The sequence below is a fragment of the Musa acuminata genome, chromosome BXJ3-3, assembly GCF_036884655.1.
Source record: "Musa acuminata AAA Group cultivar baxijiao chromosome BXJ3-3, Cavendish_Baxijiao_AAA, whole genome shotgun sequence".
Taxonomy (NCBI): Eukaryota; Viridiplantae; Streptophyta; class Magnoliopsida; order Zingiberales; family Musaceae; genus Musa; species Musa acuminata.
In genome coordinates, this window is record NC_088351.1 from 38400048 (window position 1) to 38418006 (window position 17959).

The 17959-nt window shown below is 38.3% G+C and overlaps 2 protein-coding genes across 2 annotated transcripts; one reads left to right on the plus strand and one right to left on the minus strand.

The window, feature by feature from the left end:
• Positions 1-938: 938 nt before the first annotated feature.
• LOC135633796 (caffeoylshikimate esterase-like) lies at positions 939-8891 on the plus strand. The gene is made up of 8 exons (XM_065143711.1): positions 939-1251; positions 1378-1407; positions 2128-2257; positions 2333-2479; positions 2584-2714; positions 4530-4667; positions 7077-7175; positions 8564-8891. The coding sequence occupies exons 1-8, from the start codon at positions 1009-1011 to the stop codon at positions 8780-8782; spliced, it is 1137 nt and encodes a 378-aa protein (XP_064999783.1). The 5' UTR covers positions 939-1008; the 3' UTR covers positions 8783-8891.
• Positions 8892-9091: 200 nt separating this feature from the next.
• Positions 9092-16482, minus strand: LOC103979904 (uncharacterized). The gene is made up of 6 exons (XM_009396159.2): positions 16296-16482; positions 14419-14551; positions 14231-14334; positions 11870-12041; positions 11660-11800; positions 9092-9714 (listed from the first exon to the last, which is right to left on the minus strand). The coding sequence occupies exons 1-6, from the start codon at positions 16343-16345 to the stop codon at positions 9334-9336; spliced, it is 981 nt and encodes a 326-aa protein (XP_009394434.2). The 5' UTR covers positions 16346-16482; the 3' UTR covers positions 9092-9333.
• Positions 16483-17959: the final 1477 nt, after the last annotated feature.

The following is a 17959-nucleotide window of genomic DNA, read 5'->3' on the forward strand; positions in this document are numbered from 1 at the left end:
TTTCCTCTGATCACATGGCATGCAGCCAACTTTAAAACCCTAAAACCCCATTAGTAGGGAAAGGAGACACCTAAACTATCTTCTAATCCCAAGTGGAATTAAACATATACAAGTTCTTATAATAAACCTAAGGTCGATATAAGATGCCATGGCCACTAACTGCTGCTTAGATTAGATACTCGTAGACCACTAGCATTCTTCGTTTTCAAACTTCGTAGCGTCCAAAGATGTCTCCTTTACATTTAGGATGCAGTACTGGATTTGGCTTTCTGCCACCTGATTCCGATCAAGCTCATACGATTCTTTTTGGCGATGATAAACTGCTGTTCATGAAGCTCTTAAACAACTCAAGAGGAAGATGAATGAGCTACTACTTATCCTTGCAAAGCCGACCAGATTCACAAGGAACAGTGCCTTCTCTCGCGTGCCGATCCAACCACAGTTGTCTTCTCGGGAACTTCTCAGGAGCCCAAACACGCATGTACTGTTCACGTACTTCGTACGTGTTCACGCGTGCGTTGCAAGTCGACAGGATCCGAGAAAGAAGGAACGTACGTGCATCGCTGAGCTTGTGTGTTTACGTGTTTGTAGATTCGTATTATTCATCTCTTCCGAATTATTTTGGGCCGTTTCCGGTTTAAATGGGCCGATTTGGTTTGGGCTCGGGCATCAGGCCGGTTTAAATAACACCATTATTTACTGGCACGTGTTCACGTTGCTGGCCGAGGAAACATGACATCTGGCAGTCGGTCATATTAAGGACGCACCGACCTTATATTATAGAATATGAAAATGAATAATATTGCATGTAAATTTAATATTTGATTCGAGATTTTAATTATAATTAGTAGACTTCAACTGCCCTTCTTGGGGTCATAATACCCATCGGCACGTGACTGTAACTACCCCACGTGGCTCACGTCGCTCGCCGTGAGAGTCGGTGATTTGTCCGAACCCACCCCACGGAAGCGAGTGTTGGGGGTGTCGATCTCTTCGGAGAGCGGTCTCATGGCGATCTCCACGGCCGCGATCGGGCCGATCGCTCGCCACCACCCGATCCGGTGGCGCCGAGTGACGGGACCCCCGAGGAGGGTGGCAGTCGCCGTCGCGGCGGCGAGGAAGTCCATCGAAGGGGTCAGCGACGAGCTCAACGCCGTGGCCGCGGAGAACCTGGACTTCGCACCCGCTCGTCGCCGTGTCCGCGCCGCCTTCGCCGACGTTCAGCGCCGCCTCGACCACTTCTTGTTCAAGGTCCCCCGGCACCGTCCCCCCCCAGGAGATCCGGCTCTGGCTTGGCCGGAGAAGGAGCGGACTTCCTTTGGCATTTTCTAGTTTCGATCTTTGATTTGATTTTGTTTCCTTTCTTGATTCTTTCAGATGGCTCCGACTGGAATTCAGATGGAGGAGGTGAGTCGGCGTCGTTGAGGTTTAATACTAGCTTACCTAGCTTACCAAGAATCAAGAGTTATTGCACACATTTTGTGAGGGATTGATGTCTTTGCATCCATTGCCCTGCAGAAGGTTGAAATTATTTGGGCATACCGCATATGTTTCAGAAAACTAAGTCCTCTCATCTTTAGTTCATGCAACGATCATATCGTAGATAAGTATAGAGTGGCTTCTTTCAATGTATCAAGCCCATTCTTTCCATTTAAAATTCATTACAATGCGCTTAGATATTCAGGGATCATAAAGATGATCGATTATACCTTTAGTGTTTTGGCATGAGAAATATATTTTATTTCGTGATTTTTGTCAACTGCATATACGAAATCATCATTGATGGCATAAATTGAGCTACTGTACAAACGTATATAGTTTTATTATAGAGCTCAAAGATTTACCACAAATACAAAAGGAAAAAATGAAAACAGTAGTTATTTGAGTCACTATATGGAATAAATCAAATTAAACAGAGCATCACGCTATTAGATCCCCTTCTTTTGACCATTAGATTGGAATCAAGAAAGAATTTGATCTTGAAGCGTTTCAGATGCACTAATCATGCCAAAAACTTTAAATCAAATGCCAGTACTTCTGAGTGGAATGTGTTATGGACTTCATTCTTTTGGAAGAACACACAGTGCAGATTCTAATGTGTGTAAAATGTGCTGCACCATGTGGCAGAGATACAAGACAAATTCCAAAGGAATGGAGATATTCTGGAAGAGCTGGCTGCCGAAACCTGGTACCACCACTAAAGCGGCCCTCTTCTTTTGCCATGGCTATGGTGACACCTGCACATTCTTCTTCGAGGGTTAGCAAACTTTTATCACTTTGTTTATAAACTGTTCATGTCTATCTTGATTGTCACACCAAGGAAAATTATCAGGGATTGCGAAGAGGATTGCAGATGCGGGCTATGCAGTCTTCGCAATGGACTACCCCGGGTTTGGTCTCTCACAGGGCCTGCACGGCTACATCCCGAGTTTCGATGGAATGGTAGACCAAGTCATCGAGCGATATGCTGCCATCAGAGGTCAATATTAGATAGAATTTAGTGTATACGAGGAACTACAGTATTGCAGCTGTCAATTTAGATGGATCAGCTGATCATGGTGCTACTCTTTTGGTCATGTACAGGTACAAAAGAAGTGAGGGGCCTGCAACACTTCCTGTTGGGGCAGTCAATGGGTGGTGCTGTTGCTCTCAAAGTCCACTTAAAGCAACCAGAGGTGTGGGATGGGGTGCTTCTTGTGGCTCCAATGTGTAAAGTAAGATGTCTTGCACATGAACAATTTGTCTTTGAAATGTGAAATCAATTTATGCATTTAATAATTGCCAATAAATGTTAGTTAATCTTCCTTCTGGGTGAATTTAGTTTATCAGATTCCCTGGCAACAAATTTGATATGATTCGTGGAATGTTAGAGGAGCCTATAGAAAATAGAAGCAGAGATTAAGACTATGGTTGTGAAATTTAAATGCTGTTATGGCTTGAGATTGCTGTCTTATTTTAGTCCCGCAAAATTCTGGTAAATAGTTCTGTAAGCACTACTACTTGAATAACTAGACACACAAAATTGTGAGCAGCCAAGCTGGACTTCAATGGATTTAGGAAAGAAGACCTTTTCTTACTTGAAGCAAGTGAAAGTTTTCTACTCCCAATGGAAGGTGGAAAGTGGAGAGAACAACTTGAACATGAGAATAATACTTTTAAGTGGCAGTTGTCATAGGCTTTTGTTCAAAACATTGGTGCTTCCCTAAGGTGTGCATGTTGAATGGAGCAAAATAGGCGGCATACATATTTCTGTACCATTTGAGATGAAGTAAGTTGCTTTGCCAATTTTTCACAGCTTGACAAATCCTAGTAAAAGATAGCTGACAATTGTTCAGAAAAATGTTTTAGTTATATACCTAAGATAATTATAGTGGGCAAGGCTATATTTTGCATGCATGCAGAAAGTGATTTGTGAGGCAACAATAGCAACACAGAGATGAACTTTCTTAAATTGGAGTTAGTGAATATTGGGTGACATGAAGCAAGTAATTTGGATATCTTCTATGGTTTATCTTTAAGATAGTTTGTAAAATTATTGTGGCTCAGTTGTTTTGTATAATTTGTAGCAGAATTACACAAACCAGAAATTGGTCAAAGCTTGGAGATTGTTCTTCTCTATTATAAGCTCGTAAGGCAGGGGATGGTCATTGACTCATTGTAACAAGTTAAAACTTGAAGCATCAAATCAGGGCGAACATTCATACCCCTAGATAGTCACTCAAGAAGATAACAATAACACCTTTGTTGACTGTTGGAAAAGTCATTATACATATTTACAAGATAAAGTTCAGGTCATGTTAGATACTAGTCCATCAGAAATTACCAGCATCATTACCTAGGGTACTGGGTGCAAGTCTTTGAGAAAAACATCTGATATTTGTAGTCATGTTCACTATCATACTGCATAAACATCTCACAGTTATTGGATACCACACAGCAATGCTATTCTTAAATGTATCCAAACTCAGATCAGACCTTTTAGAATTCATTTGTTACTGAGTCAAGCAAAGAAATCAGTGCTTTTACTTAGTCAAGCACTTGGTTAGAGCCCATCTAGAATGCCCCTTTTCAAACACAGTGCTAACTTTCAGCACATAATTATTTGGGTTTCGTCATCTTTATCCTTATTTTACTGGATCAAGTTCTAAAATTTATCAGTGAGCTCCATGTATTAGCTGGAAATAATTAAGGAGATCGATGAATTATTTTTTCAGATGTGAATAATGATAACACGTATGATGGAATCATATTGATAGACATTTGACCTTTCATTTCTCCTGATATATATTTTATCCTTAAAAGTAGCAAACTAATATGTTCTGTTACCTTTTTGTTACAATCTGCTACTATGATAGGTGATCACTGAACAATTTTCTTGTCCATGTGAAATAAAGTGCATATATCTTTATCTACTTCTTGTACAGAACTTTGAATCCAATCAAATACAAGATCTATTCTATGTATGACTTCAATGTTGCTGATTCATAGATATTACCCATTTCAATATTAAAATTTTCTGATGTTGTAAGATTGCAGAAGAGGTGACACCACCAGGACCTATTTTAAAAGCATTATCTCTCATGTCATATGTTCTACCTGAGGCAAAGCTATTCCCCCTGAAAAATATAGGAGATTTAGCATTCAGAGATCCCGAGAAAAGAAAAGTGGTTAGTTTTCTCCTATTATCAAACAATGTAAAAACTGTAGTAATATGATCAAAATCTAGTAGTTTTCAGTGCTTCTTTTGGTAGTACTTTTACTTTTTCTGTTCTTGTTCTCTCACTGTGTTTGTTTTGCTCTCTGTTTTGCTCTTTTCTTTTTTTGTTTTTTCCCTCTTGTATTCATTTCATCGCTTTCAAAATGAACTATGATTTGGTTTCCCTTTTAGTTTTTCCTCAAAACAGAACATCTGTTTGTTCAGTTGATATCAGAAAATGGAAATATATTAATTAGGACTGTCATGCCAACTTATTTATTAAAATTTGAACATCCATCGACTATTATTTTTAAGGTTATTCTAATATGTTTTAATTATGGGTGTGAGTTGTTCTGCATATTCTGATATTATAGATGACTCTAGTTTGTATCACCAGAAACCTAAAAAAGTTTTTAGTCCTTGAAGGAATTAGTAATTTTGATAAAATTGGAATCTAGGATGAGAAATCATTCTAGATTTCTAGATACAAGTGGTAGTTGCTATACATGTAATATTTAGCATTGTTGTTAGTTATCAAGCAAACTAGTAACCTTGCAAGTTTTATACAGATTAACAGCACAGATATGCACAAACATGTAATGATGCCATGTTTCTATGGAGTCACGGAATCTAATGTGGGACAACTCAACAGCAACCTTGGATCTTTTTCTTTTTTCATATGATACATTCACTATAAATCCATATAATTGTGGCAATTACTATGAGGAGCAAGTAACTGTCAGATTTCAACCTCAACAATTCGTCGCCGTATAAAGGAGCAATACTGCAGGTTGCCAAACATAGCACAAAGAAAATTGGCTTGTAGGTAATTCATATATAGTAAAGTTACTAATCAAGAAAGTTTGTGTTGGTGGAATGTCTAAAATAATACAACCTACTCATTCCATATGTAACAGGGAGAAAGGAATAGAAGAAATAATTGAAAATTAGATGAACATAGATGGATTTTGCAGTCCAAAGCATGCATAACATAGTTTGAACTAGGCGTTATTTCTAGCTAGTCTTTCTAATCAAGTTAAATAGTGTCTAGCACATGCCAAGAGGCATATTTTATATCGATGAGAAAGATTTGGCAATTTTTCAGTGAACTCCATATGAAACTAAAATACATACAAGAAAAAAGTCCTTCACGTGAAAGACAAACCTTTGGTTGGGTTGGTTAATTGCAGTTATACCAGGCAAGGATCGCTATTTCGGATATCGGACCCATTTTGTTGATCTGTCAGACTAAGTACTTACTGGTCAGTATTGGTGTAGTGTGTGTCGGTACACCAGTATGTACCAGTGTTTTGGAGAGGAAGAAAAAGTGGGAGACGAGGAAGGGGCGATGGAGGAATAGAGGAGGGAGGAGGAGGAAGAAGGAAGAAGAAGCGGTGTAGGAGGAGAAGGAAAAAGAAGGAAGAAGAGGAGGAAAAGAAGTGGGAGCATAACTGGGAAGAAGGAAAGTGGAAGCAACGACGTTAATAGTGGCATTGCGAAATAGTGGCGGTGGTAACAGCATCGCGAAACAGCATAGCGGCAGCAACGATGAATGCGAGAAGAGGGCTCACATTCGCGAACCATAATTTCTATTTTATTTTATTTTTAATGCCGAGTTTGGTGGGCCCCATTGCTTTTTTTGATTTTTTTAAATTATTTATACTGAATTAGATGAGGTTGCCTGAAATGAGGGTGGTCTACGTACCGGCCCACCCTTAGACTCGTACGTACCCACCTGTTTCGTACAATTTTGGGCGGTAGAGAAATCAATGATACCAGGTCCCATGAGTGACTACAACTTGTTAAAACAATCATAGAATCTATTTTTGTGGTGCATGTTTCTTTCGTAATTCAAAAGTCCAATTTTCTTGTTTTTCTTTGTCTTCTTAATTTTTATACTGAGGGAAGTAGTCCCTATGACAAATACGAATAACCTTTCTGGGAAGTGATATCTGAACAGGTAAAATCAGAAGCTATAGATGTGCTTATATTAGTTGGCAAACATGCGTTGGTCTTCCCAGAAAATCAGTAGGCTACTGAAGAGTAAGACTAAATAAGATCTGTATGAGTTTAGCACTATTTAAGATTTTGAAGTCAATTAGTTCTTAGTTAAATTAAATTTGAATAAGAACCTTAATAGCAAGTGCACAATCATTTGCTATCTTACTACAACTGACACCAACTAACAGTTTGAAAGTTCTTTCTTCTTGTACTGAATTGGGTTACAATTTTTGTCGAATTTTCTTCTTCTATGAGCTAAGCCTCGTTGTGTTAAATGTTTCCCAGAATACAAAGTTAAAGAGTAGAATATTGCACAAATTTATAGTTTATATTTCTCCTCTCGAAGATTTTATTATCAGTTTACCAATATTCCTTCTAGGCTGAGTTCAATGTGATTTCATATGCTGACCAAATGCGGTTAAGAACAGCTGTTGAGCTAACAAAGGCCACACGTGATATTGAGTCACAACTGGAGAAGGTTAGTTTTTTATCTGCATTTCCATAACTATTTTTGTTCTATTTTGAAAATGTAGCACAAAAAATCTTGACTGAACATGCAAAACTAGTGTGCTTACAGCAGGCCAAAAATGAAAAATAGATACAATAATATGACCAAGCATCAGAAGAATAGATATAACATGACCAAGCATCAAAGAATTTTGACCTTATTGCTAGAGATAGCATGTGAAGCAAAAGCTACAAAGATTATCCAATAGTGTCAAGAAAAAGAATTTCGTTCATCATATATGGCTACTGAAATTTGAGTTGAATATCTACTAAAAAGAAGTCAAAATTTAATAAAGTAATTACTGTCATTGTTATGACAATTCGTGGATAGTGCATATAGCAACTTTTAAGGCCATATTGCATAAATACCTTAATATACAAATCTTGCACTCTTATGTCATATGGCTGGTTAGGTATAATGAATCAGGTACTTCCATAAATTCATGGAAGTGTTGATTAGGTGATCGGTTTATTAAGGAGAAACATGCATAGCAAAAATCTGCTTACATTTACCTAAGCATCCTAAAATATACGAGGCTCAGTTTCATTGTCTTTCCTAGCGCAAGTAACATCAAATACCAAGTTGTTGCTGAAGAATATAATTCAAGGTGCTAAGGCTGAATCACTTGTTATATTTATCCAAGTTTGAAAAACTTCAGGTTGTCTACATTAGAATTAGCTAGGGACGAGCAAAAAGAAGTACGAACAAAATATTAGTTCTTTACAGAAAAAATGACTTGATGGCATTGTCAGATCTCCTCGCCATATTACTTTTTTGGGATTAAATAAACAATCAACAAACAGAAAAACTGAAAAAGGGAACCGTTTATCAAGTGCTTTCATATGAGATGGTCTAAAGACGATTACAATGGCCCAGTATCAGATTTTTTAAAGACCAATCATCAACTTGCATGTCAAAACTTTGAAGCCTTACACCTGTTGTGTCGGTTCCAGCAATGGACTGTGTCATCTTTGAAACTCCCAAGTCTATCGTCTGAGATACCAAATCTATCCTTTTGGTACCTTGAACTGGGAGCATGTCAAGTAAAACGATTTCTAACTGTTTTTCCTACTTGGTATTTGTAAGAGGAATGACAGGGAAGAAGTAAAGAGAAACGAACCATTAGTCTTTGTTTGGTACATAATATTTGGTACATAATATTATGTGCAGTCTTTCTTGCTACCCACAACAGCCAAACCAAATAATTTCATTTTCTTTCACATTTATATCTAACCAGCACCTGCCTGTACTGCACGATTTCCAGGCAAATAATTTTCACTCACATTTCCACATTGACGATTGTTGTTTTTCATATTTGTCCGTATCTCAAAATTTTGATCCCTCACAAAAATTTCCAGGTTTGTGCCCCATTGCTGATTCTCCATGGAGCTGCAGACAAGGTGACAGATCCAAATGTTAGTAAGTTCCTTTATGCTAAGGCCAGTACTAAAGACAAAACCCTCAAGCTGTATGCAGAAGGATATCATTCTATTCTGGAGGGAGAACCAGATGAAAGGATCTCAAGTGTCATTAATGATATCATATCATGGCTGGATTCTCATACAGAGACATATTAATTCATTATTATGGACACATTGTGTTGCTCCCAAGTAATTCTTTGCTGATGCAGATTGAAGTGCTTGGTTGATCTTTTATCGTTTGTTCTAATTTCTGCTTCCTTGCCTATTCGTTTCTTGACTGTTGTGATCCAACTGTGTTCCGTTTAGCATGCTGTGTATATATATAATGAAATATTTCGTAACATGAACATTATGCCTAATCATAGGGAACAGAATATTTAATGAAATATTTCGCGGAAAAGAGAATGAATATTTCGTAAAATATTCTTTGGCCTCTTGTCCACGCAAGTAGACAAATGAAAGGTGTGTCGTAGACTCGTCTACTACATGATGATTATATATCGAATGATAAATTAGTTGACAGTGTATTCTCTGATTTGTTACACATTGACGATCAAAGCATGTGCATAATTGTTAGGAAAGCTCTCGATAACAACATTACCTCCCAATCTTAACAGGATCTTATCTAGAGATCCACACTCGTATCTACACACAGACAAAGAAATCGTAAATAGACAACATAAACTTCTGTCGGTTAGTTTACTTCGTTAGCTATAATTATTCGATTGGCGAGGCAATTTGACCTTTACAAGCTCAGCTGCAGCGCGCGCAGCAGCAGATGCGCGCTCGGCAGACGCGATGGCAGCTCGGGCTTTCTCCAAGACGTCTGACGAACTTTGACTTGAACATGATGTCTTGTCAATTGACAGTACTTCAGTTTCACTTCTTACTGCATCTGCTTTGCCATCATCCGATACAGAGATTTTGCTTGCAAGGGAGGAAAGGTTATTAACTGAAGGGATAGAAGTCTGAGGCAATTGTTCCGTTCGATTCTCTCTAACAGGCGATACAGGTAGTCCATCCTTTTGTGAAGTACCAGTGGAGCTTGCAATTACAGTTGCCTGTGAATTTGTAGGATTTAAACCATCCTGCATTTTACGATAACCAAATTATGAAGAGATGAGAATTGTATTCCTAAAAAATATACAGAAAGTAATATAGGATAAAAACATAAAACTAAGTTGGAAAACCATATGCAGAGTTATTGCAGTATATTGTGTGTTTCTGTATTACAGATTCAAGCATCTTGTCAACCACGTTAATGAAATTTAAGTGTATTGCGCCACACACAATGAAATTAAATGCTGTAATAACATCAAGAAAGTAATTTGGAAGGAGCAAAAGAACAAGGACTGAGTTTACAGCATAAAAGTTTTAAATGAGGTTCTCATGGACAAACAATAATCAATTTGATCTTACTGCATAGTTTGATTAACTAAATTACTTCACCTTTGTTATGTGTTGTTCCATAAAGAAATGATGAAACAAGTAACATGTGTTTTTGACATTTGCAATTGGCACAATAATCTCTGTACTTGAAGAGAGACCTAGTTCAGTAGGAGAGCAAGCATCGCTAGGTAAGTGGGATGTTGCATCAAAAATAAGGCATCAAAGAATTAAAATAACAGCAGAAATAAGAATTACTAAAGGTGTGTATAATTATAGAAAATTTTCTGGCCAGCTAAATGATTTGCAAGATAATTAAAAACAATGAAGTACATCTTTACAAGTAATAAAGTAAAACACTAATCTTAGAAAACTTTTACTGGTTTCGCAAGTTATTCAATAGGTTTTCCCTAACCTTTTTGATCCTATGTCCTCCGCCACTCTCAGCCAAAGCTCGTAAGAGCTTGGATTCAAGCCTTCATGTTGCCACTGCAGCCATGGTCACCATTATCACTACTACTACCACTAAAATGTCAGCTACTATGACCACCATGAACCACCATCATCATCATCTTATTCATTGACACCACTGCTACACTGTCATTATCACACTAATTTGGCAGTCTACTTCTAAACGACCACCACCATTGTTGCTACTGCCACTGTCGAGACAATTATAGTGGTGGCCACCATCATCACTATTGTCATTGCCATCACTACCTCTGTCATGGTGGCAAAGCTACCTCCTACTGATAAAACTTTAGCTGCCACTGTTATTGCCTTTGATTAAGAGAAAAGATGGCAACTGGCTTCACCTTCAGTAAGCAAACATGTCCACATATAAAGAAAGGAAATGACAAATGAAGATAAAAACTGACATTGTTTTCTGGAAGGTAAGAAACCTTGACTGTGACATGCCTACATACGACACATTAATTATTACTTATGCAGTCATATGAATGCCATTCAAAGGGGCATCGAGTCAGTGGATCATGAAATGGAACAAAATTGAGCATTACTGAATGATGTTGTATGGATCAGCAAGGGGAGAGAAGACCCGAGGAATTACTGGATGATACTAGCGATTAACATGCAAAAAAATTTGAGAGCACAAACAATTCAATCATATTCTCCAAAACATGTAAAGCCAACTTGAGAATTGTGAAATAAACATGATGACAAATCAACTTTCATTGTTAGAAAAATTAAGGGACTAATGAGAAAAAATCACCACTAGCAACCACCACTTATAATGTTCTGACTATCTGGGTAGCAAGTAGCAATATGAATCTATTCCCACCAGAGTTCTGTTTATGGCAAAATCAGTAGTCCGACTAAGATCAGAATTGTAAAAAATTACCAATCACCAACAGATTGTTTTGTTGATGTAAAGGTTTAGTTTTCTGTCTTCTCAGGCAACTTTTTCCAATAAGTTGTTCTTAAACAATTTGGCACTCAACAAACCAATAAAAGTGCTGATGTGAACCAGGATATGATAATTGCCAAAGATCAAAGTAGTTTGAAAGCTTAGTCAGGGTTGAAAAGTACGTGTCTTACCAGCAGTAGCAACTTCGAGAGCAACTTGATCCAGGTAGATGATGCAAATAATAAAGACAATAGCAAAAGCAACTAGTACAAAGACTTTACCAGCAAGTCCTCATGGTTTTTACTGAGTTCTGCTTCAGTGCTTGATGAATCCCACACCAGATTGTACTCTTGGGCAATTGCTTTTAAAACCTTAATCTTTAACTCTGCCGGTGGAGCTCTCGCTGTAAGTTTCTCGATAATCTGTGGAATTTACTGCAGAAAGTCAACCACTTGAGATTCCACAGCAGCACCGGATAAAATGTTCCTTACCATGCGATTGACATTGCTCTCTGGCCGCAACTCAGATGCTGCTGCAACAAACTCCTTACCATATTTTGTTGAAAATAAGTTTCTAATATGGAGTAACTCTGGTAAATCAGAACACCTTGGAGAAGCAAAGATGATACTGGAAATGGCCTCCTGCAATTCTAATGGGCAATCCCTGTCACAATGATAAAACAACTATAAATTAAATGGCAAAAAATGGTGACCCTTGTGGTACAAGAAGAGCACTAATATTAAGCAAAGTAACCCAAACTTAATAATGGAGTTTAATTGCATATAGATTTAAATTATAGGCATATTTTATTGCTGCTCTTCCTTAAGAAGCCATCCTCAAAGTAAACCATTCTATTTCTCATCAGCTTGGATTACCTTGTTCAACTCTGCTTCTATCAATGTTTATAACTTAAAGAACTTTTTATGCAATTGAATGAACGGATGATAAGAGCATGATAGGTCACGATGAATTTTTGCAACTAAAGAATGGCAACAACAATAATGATTTCGTAATAAAGCATTTAGTCAAGTAATAAAGCATAGACTGCTTTTGTAACCTGTTGCTAAATTACCATCCAAGCCTATGTGCTTCTATTTTTTTTTTTTCTAAACAGCTGTTTTCTTTATCCAACTCTATGCAACTTAAGGCCCAATTTACTACTAAATGGCCAACAAGTTTAATATTTGACTGGATGTGTAAAAAAGACTAAATTAAGCCGTATGTTGGTTACCTGATCTCAAAGTTAGAAGATTCAATGAGTACATACTGTAGCGAATAGAATTATTCTTCAATTCTTTAAGTTTTATATACAAGCTTATACTGGCAGCTCACAATTAGCAGTATTAGGCACCTGACATTAAATAGGTCATTTAAATTACTAATCTTGAACTCAACAACTGAAACAGTTTTAGGCTGGTACAAGATTTTTTAAATAATAATAATAATAAACGACAAAGAAGCCAAAATTTTTGGTTTCTCTCCTTTTCCTCTAAAGTCCTACGTAGGCCAAATTTTGGTTTAGTCACTATTAATTGGGCTGAGAGGGTGAATTTAGCTGCTGTAATTGAAAACACACATGAATTTACTGTGACAAATAAAAATATCAAACAACTACTCTTGCTTCAATACTTCATAAGTTCATATGCGATTCGGATTTCTCAATTTTTACAATTTTATTTCTCTTCATAAGCATCTATAGTTTCACCAAGCAGCTATGATTTGCAGTAAAGAGAGGAGGTCCAGTCATATATACACCAATTTCATTGTCATCAGTCAGATTAGTTTGTGAGTTGCTTGCATTTTTAGTGCCTTGTTGATGGCACCCTACTGTACCATCCACTTACACATACAAATTGTGAAAAGGCTTTTCTTGGTAAAGAAACAGCCCATTTTTCTGGCGTTCCATGATAGCATGGATTGCACATTGTAGCATACTATTAGAATTAAAATTTGAGAACAATCCTTTCCTAATTTGCTGGTTAACCAAATATTTGTACATTATTTACAATTTCACTTCAAAATTTATTAGCAGATGCTGCTTTCAGAGATATATTGTTGCATTTCAGAATTCTTATTAAAGAAGAACTGTAAGCTGTTCTTAATTTACCTTACGGTCCATATTAGTGTATCGACCAGCTTTTGGTACAGTACGTACCAAGTCGTACCAATGTACCAACACATGGTACGATAGGGATACCGACATACCAATATGTACTGCCTGTGGTAGCCCTTTATCGGACCGGTACATATTGCCCATATCGAGCGGTATGCTATGGTACGACAAACCTTGATTGAAATAGCCTATTTTGGTACTTCGAGGGTTTGGAAACCTCCTATATTTGTTGAAAGCAGAAGAGGAATCCCATACATACGAAAGGTTATATTTGGTGTCGCTCCACCATATGAAATAAGGTAAATTCACCAACAAATGTAAATACTAAATAGTATCTTGAGATTCAAATTCACCAGTGTTATATTGCACAGTAGAGTCCTATGAACAAAAATCAATCAATCTGAGAAGTATATATACAGAATTACTGATTCGTAATGACGTAGGTATCTGTTAAGTTTCTGCTCTTTCCCTTCTTTATTGGTATATCCTACTCAAGGGCGAAGCATACCATTTTAACCAAAACTGGGACATTCAGCAACTGTGATAAGTGAACATTCTGCTGAGAGAAGAAGAAAGATCATGCCAGTAAGCCCTCTTTCTTCTTCTCTTCATATCCCTACTGAAATAAACTATCTTAAAGCCATCAAATAGAACAAGGTTACCGCAATAGTGCATCCAATAAAGTGAAAACATGTTAATAGGACATAAACGAAATGTGAAATGCAATAAAATAACAAACCTCTGGCTTTCGAGGACCGGGACACGTGCAAGAACAAATTCACAGAATAACTCTATGATCTCATAGGCAGCCAGAATATTTTGTTCACGGATGATATACTCCACCTAAGTTAATGACCAACAGAAGATGCAACAGTAATTTTATATAGAGAGTCAAAAGAGTAGTTCGGTTTATGTGTATGCACTTACTCTGATTCGAGCAATAGCTTCCTGGCCTGTCTGAATATATTGAGAGATCTCCTTGCGCATTTGTTTAAGCTGCAATTCTCTCTTATTGCGGAGCAATTTGATCCGTGATATAGCCAGATTCAAGCACGTCTTGCTGCACACAAATCAGATATACCCATAGCAAAGAGGCATGTTCAGTAATGTCCCTCCATAGCAAATAGTATCAAATTTATTTGAAAAAACACAACCCACAATAATCACAGACTAAGATGAGGCCAGAGTAAGTTACATGTGAATCTAAATATTGCCACACATCAAACCTATAGAGCTAGGATATGAATGACTAAGGTTGGCATGTTGACCAATCCCAAAAACTGATGGTCAGATCAAATTTCCAGATTGGGACGGATTTATTAGTCAGAAAACAGTTAAGGGAAGATTCATCAAGATTCACTTGACTCTATGGTGGGTTAATGTGAGTATGCAGAATGAAAGAAGTTTATAATAGTTATTATATGACTTAGAATCTTCACCTTATGGTGTTCAAAATTAACTTAATTCCATAAGTTCCACTGTCTTTCGTTAGGGTGACTAGCCAATAAGAGATTCTCAACACCACCAGTGAGGCTTTCCTTCAATATTCAATATGCTCAAATGCTCAGTTGGAAAAAAACCATACAGCAAATTTTTAGAAGTTGTGAAAATTCTCTCCAACATCATTAGATTGACCTCTTTATCTTTTAACTAATCAGAAAATAATGACTAACAGAGCTTCTATTTTTCTAACAGAATCAAGCCCTTGAATTATTGAACTTTGACATGATTTGGATCAATCTAGTAAGGTCTAGTTTAGGCCTAGTTCTAGTCCAAGTCAATAGGTTCATGGTTTTTTCTGCATTTCTAGGGACTTTGGGGCTGATTTTGTCTTTGTATAAAGAATGTAATAATCATAATTAAAAGAAAAGTTCTAATATAAGAAAAGGTGGAGAAAGTAAAAGAATATGAAAGCATAAATTTAAATAAATGAATTCATGCCTGCCTGATTTGATGGAATTTTTTGGGTATTAATTACAAAAGTAGAGCGCACTTTCCAAATAAAGAGATGGCAGTATCATGGTCAAGAAAGTGTCAAGATTAATAAATGTGATCAAGAGACACTCATAAAAATATAATGACACCTGAATACGAATTAATGATGAGCTTCTATAGACTCCTAACCTGTATCATCCAAATACTGAACTAGATTATCACGTAGGAGAGTAACAGTAAAGACACTAATCATTTATGTCAACCATTTTCACTAAGCTTTAGACTTACCATTACCACAAGCAAAAACAGAACCGTAAGGTCATGCATGGTAAACGTACAATATAATAGCATGCTTGAACAAGAAACTCAGACATTTTGTGTTGAGCTGGATGGTTTATTCCTTTTAGCAACAAGACACTAGCCGTATCTTCTAATTCCAATCACATTAAGGCAATGAATGAAGACTTTAGCCATATCCTCCCAAATCAGGACAAATGCAAGATTTATGTAATCTTAGTTCAATATCAACATTGGAAATTCCAAGCAGATCAACCCTACGACTTAAGCGGATATCCAATTAGATGAAAACCATTGGTTTCAAAGCTATTAGCACGAATTGCAAACGTTTCAAGCTCTAGATCAATCTTAGGAACTAGAAGAGAGTGAGCCGTCCTTGACTCGCAGTTGGTACGAACAGAAAGTCTAATTCAACTGTCTACGACGATGATCCAACCAGATCTAGAACGACCATGAATTCCTCGACAAGAGGGCATACCAAGAAAGATTCAAGATCTTTGATCAAAGAAGATCAAGAAAGAAAAGAAGTATTCAAGAAGAAAATAAAGGGCGACGAATTTAGAGAAGCAAACCATCTCGTCCCGAAGGGGGCTCGATTGAAGAGGGAATTCAAGGCGGACATCTCCGCTTCCACGAGACTCGCGAATCTGAATCCGCAAACCCTAGAAATCGACCAGATCAGAAACACAGCGCGCAGAAGGGTTTTCAGGCGTCGTCGATCCAATTAATACCGGTTTGTGTCCGCGTAAACAAATAATTTCCAATTAAATTAAAAAAAGAAATAGAAAATAGAAAATCCATTTCTAATTAGAGACGGTCACCAATCGATTGATGTCTTTGAGATGCGTGCTGAGACTCATGAACGGTTAAATTTTGGTCTCTTTATGTTCCGAGTGAGCCGAACACGAATTGATGGGTCGGGTTGGGTCTTTTTGATTACGACGCATACGACATGGGCCGGTCCACGAAGAGCAAAGGTTGAAAAGGAAGCCCACAGTGTCCATCCATTAAATGAAGGCATCGTGCGAATGCACACGCACTAAACAGCCATCTTTGTTCGTGCAAGTTGAATTGGACGTGACTACTCTCGTGATTTGGATCTTGGCACGTGCAATGCCGTGGAACCAATTTCCATGTTGACTGAAATCGTTGACAAATCCAATTGCCATTTACTTCTGCGGTCGTTTTAGGATTACGAAGTAAAATAAGTTGACGTACCCATTCTCAACTCGCCGTATTGTGATCGTAGGAATCCGCCGGGCCCATGCGGGAACAACCTGCTGGCCCATCTTGTTCTCCAATCGGGAAGCCGAGTACGCGGACGGGTGGTCAAATTGACGAGTTCGCCGCGTCCCATGTACCAAATTGAATCTACAGGGCAAAATCCATGTAGCGTACACCGTTCATCGCCAACCTGGAGCAGCTCCGGCCCCTTCGTCCACCCAAGTTTGCTGGGGTGGTGGGGTAAACGATGCCCACAGATTCTGGAGGAGGTCTACTCCGACCATCCTTCTCTCGAATCCATCCATGGCGAGTCGGCAGCACGGACTACCCTGTTTTTGTATTACCATGGCAGCCGCCCACGGTACCATAATTTGCCAGCCCTCTGTTTCCAGCGGATGCTGGTTCCTCGTGCTTCTTCCATGGCCCATTGGATTGGAGGATAAGACTTGTAGGGAACAGACAAATGACAGGGCAGAGCAGGGGAGATGAAGTCGTCGGTGAGTACTCCTTTTTGTTTCTCCAAGTTGTATGGAATCAATTAGGTGGGTGATGATGATGAAGCAGTGGGGAAATCTTGTGGGGAGGGGGAATGAATCGGGGAGCAGATATTTGCCATTTTGGACAGATTAGACGTTCACGGACGTGTAATTTGCTGACGAGATTGCATCGGGTCCGTCCGTTCGTCCTCGTGATTCGGTGCCATCGCGAATGAGAGGAATTGATCGCATAGTTGTGGGAATGGTTAACGAGGGACTCTGTCCCGAGAGAACTGCTGACACGAATCATAAAGGCAAACCAAAATGATTGAGGGTGCATCCCCAGCCGCTCGATCGAACTCCAACACCGTGGCACGGAGTTGGGGAAGGGAAAGCAGCGGCCAATCATTTACGACGCACGATGACGTCATATTCCGGCGAGAGGACGTGACGTGCCACCCCGCCCAAAAAAAACCATGGGCCAAGGTTGAAGGGGCAGTGCGTGACGTCAGACACAGGGAAGTGCCCCAAAACAG

Excerpts from the sequence above, each read along its gene's own strand:
- LOC103979904 (XM_009396159.2), bottom strand. The coding sequence starts at position 16,345 with ATGTCCGCCTTGAATTCCCTCTTCAATCGAGCCCCCTTCGGGACGAGA. Across the intron at positions 14,335-14,418 it reads AAGCTATTGCTCGAATCAGA|GTGGAGTATATCATCCGTGA; the intron begins GTAAGTGCATAC and ends TCATTAACTTAG. Across the intron at positions 11,801-11,869 it reads AGAGCAATGTCAATCGCATG|ATTATCGAGAAACTTACAGC; the intron begins GTAAGGAACATT and ends TAAATTCCACAG.
- LOC135633796 (XM_065143711.1), top strand. The coding sequence starts at position 1,009 with ATGGCGATCTCCACGGCCGCGATCGGGCCGATCGCTCGCCACCACCCG. Across the intron at positions 1,252-1,377 it reads TCGACCACTTCTTGTTCAAG|ATGGCTCCGACTGGAATTCA; the intron begins GTCCCCCGGCAC and ends TGATTCTTTCAG. Across the intron at positions 2,258-2,332 it reads CTGCACATTCTTCTTCGAGG|GGATTGCGAAGAGGATTGCA; the intron begins GTTAGCAAACTT and ends GAAAATTATCAG.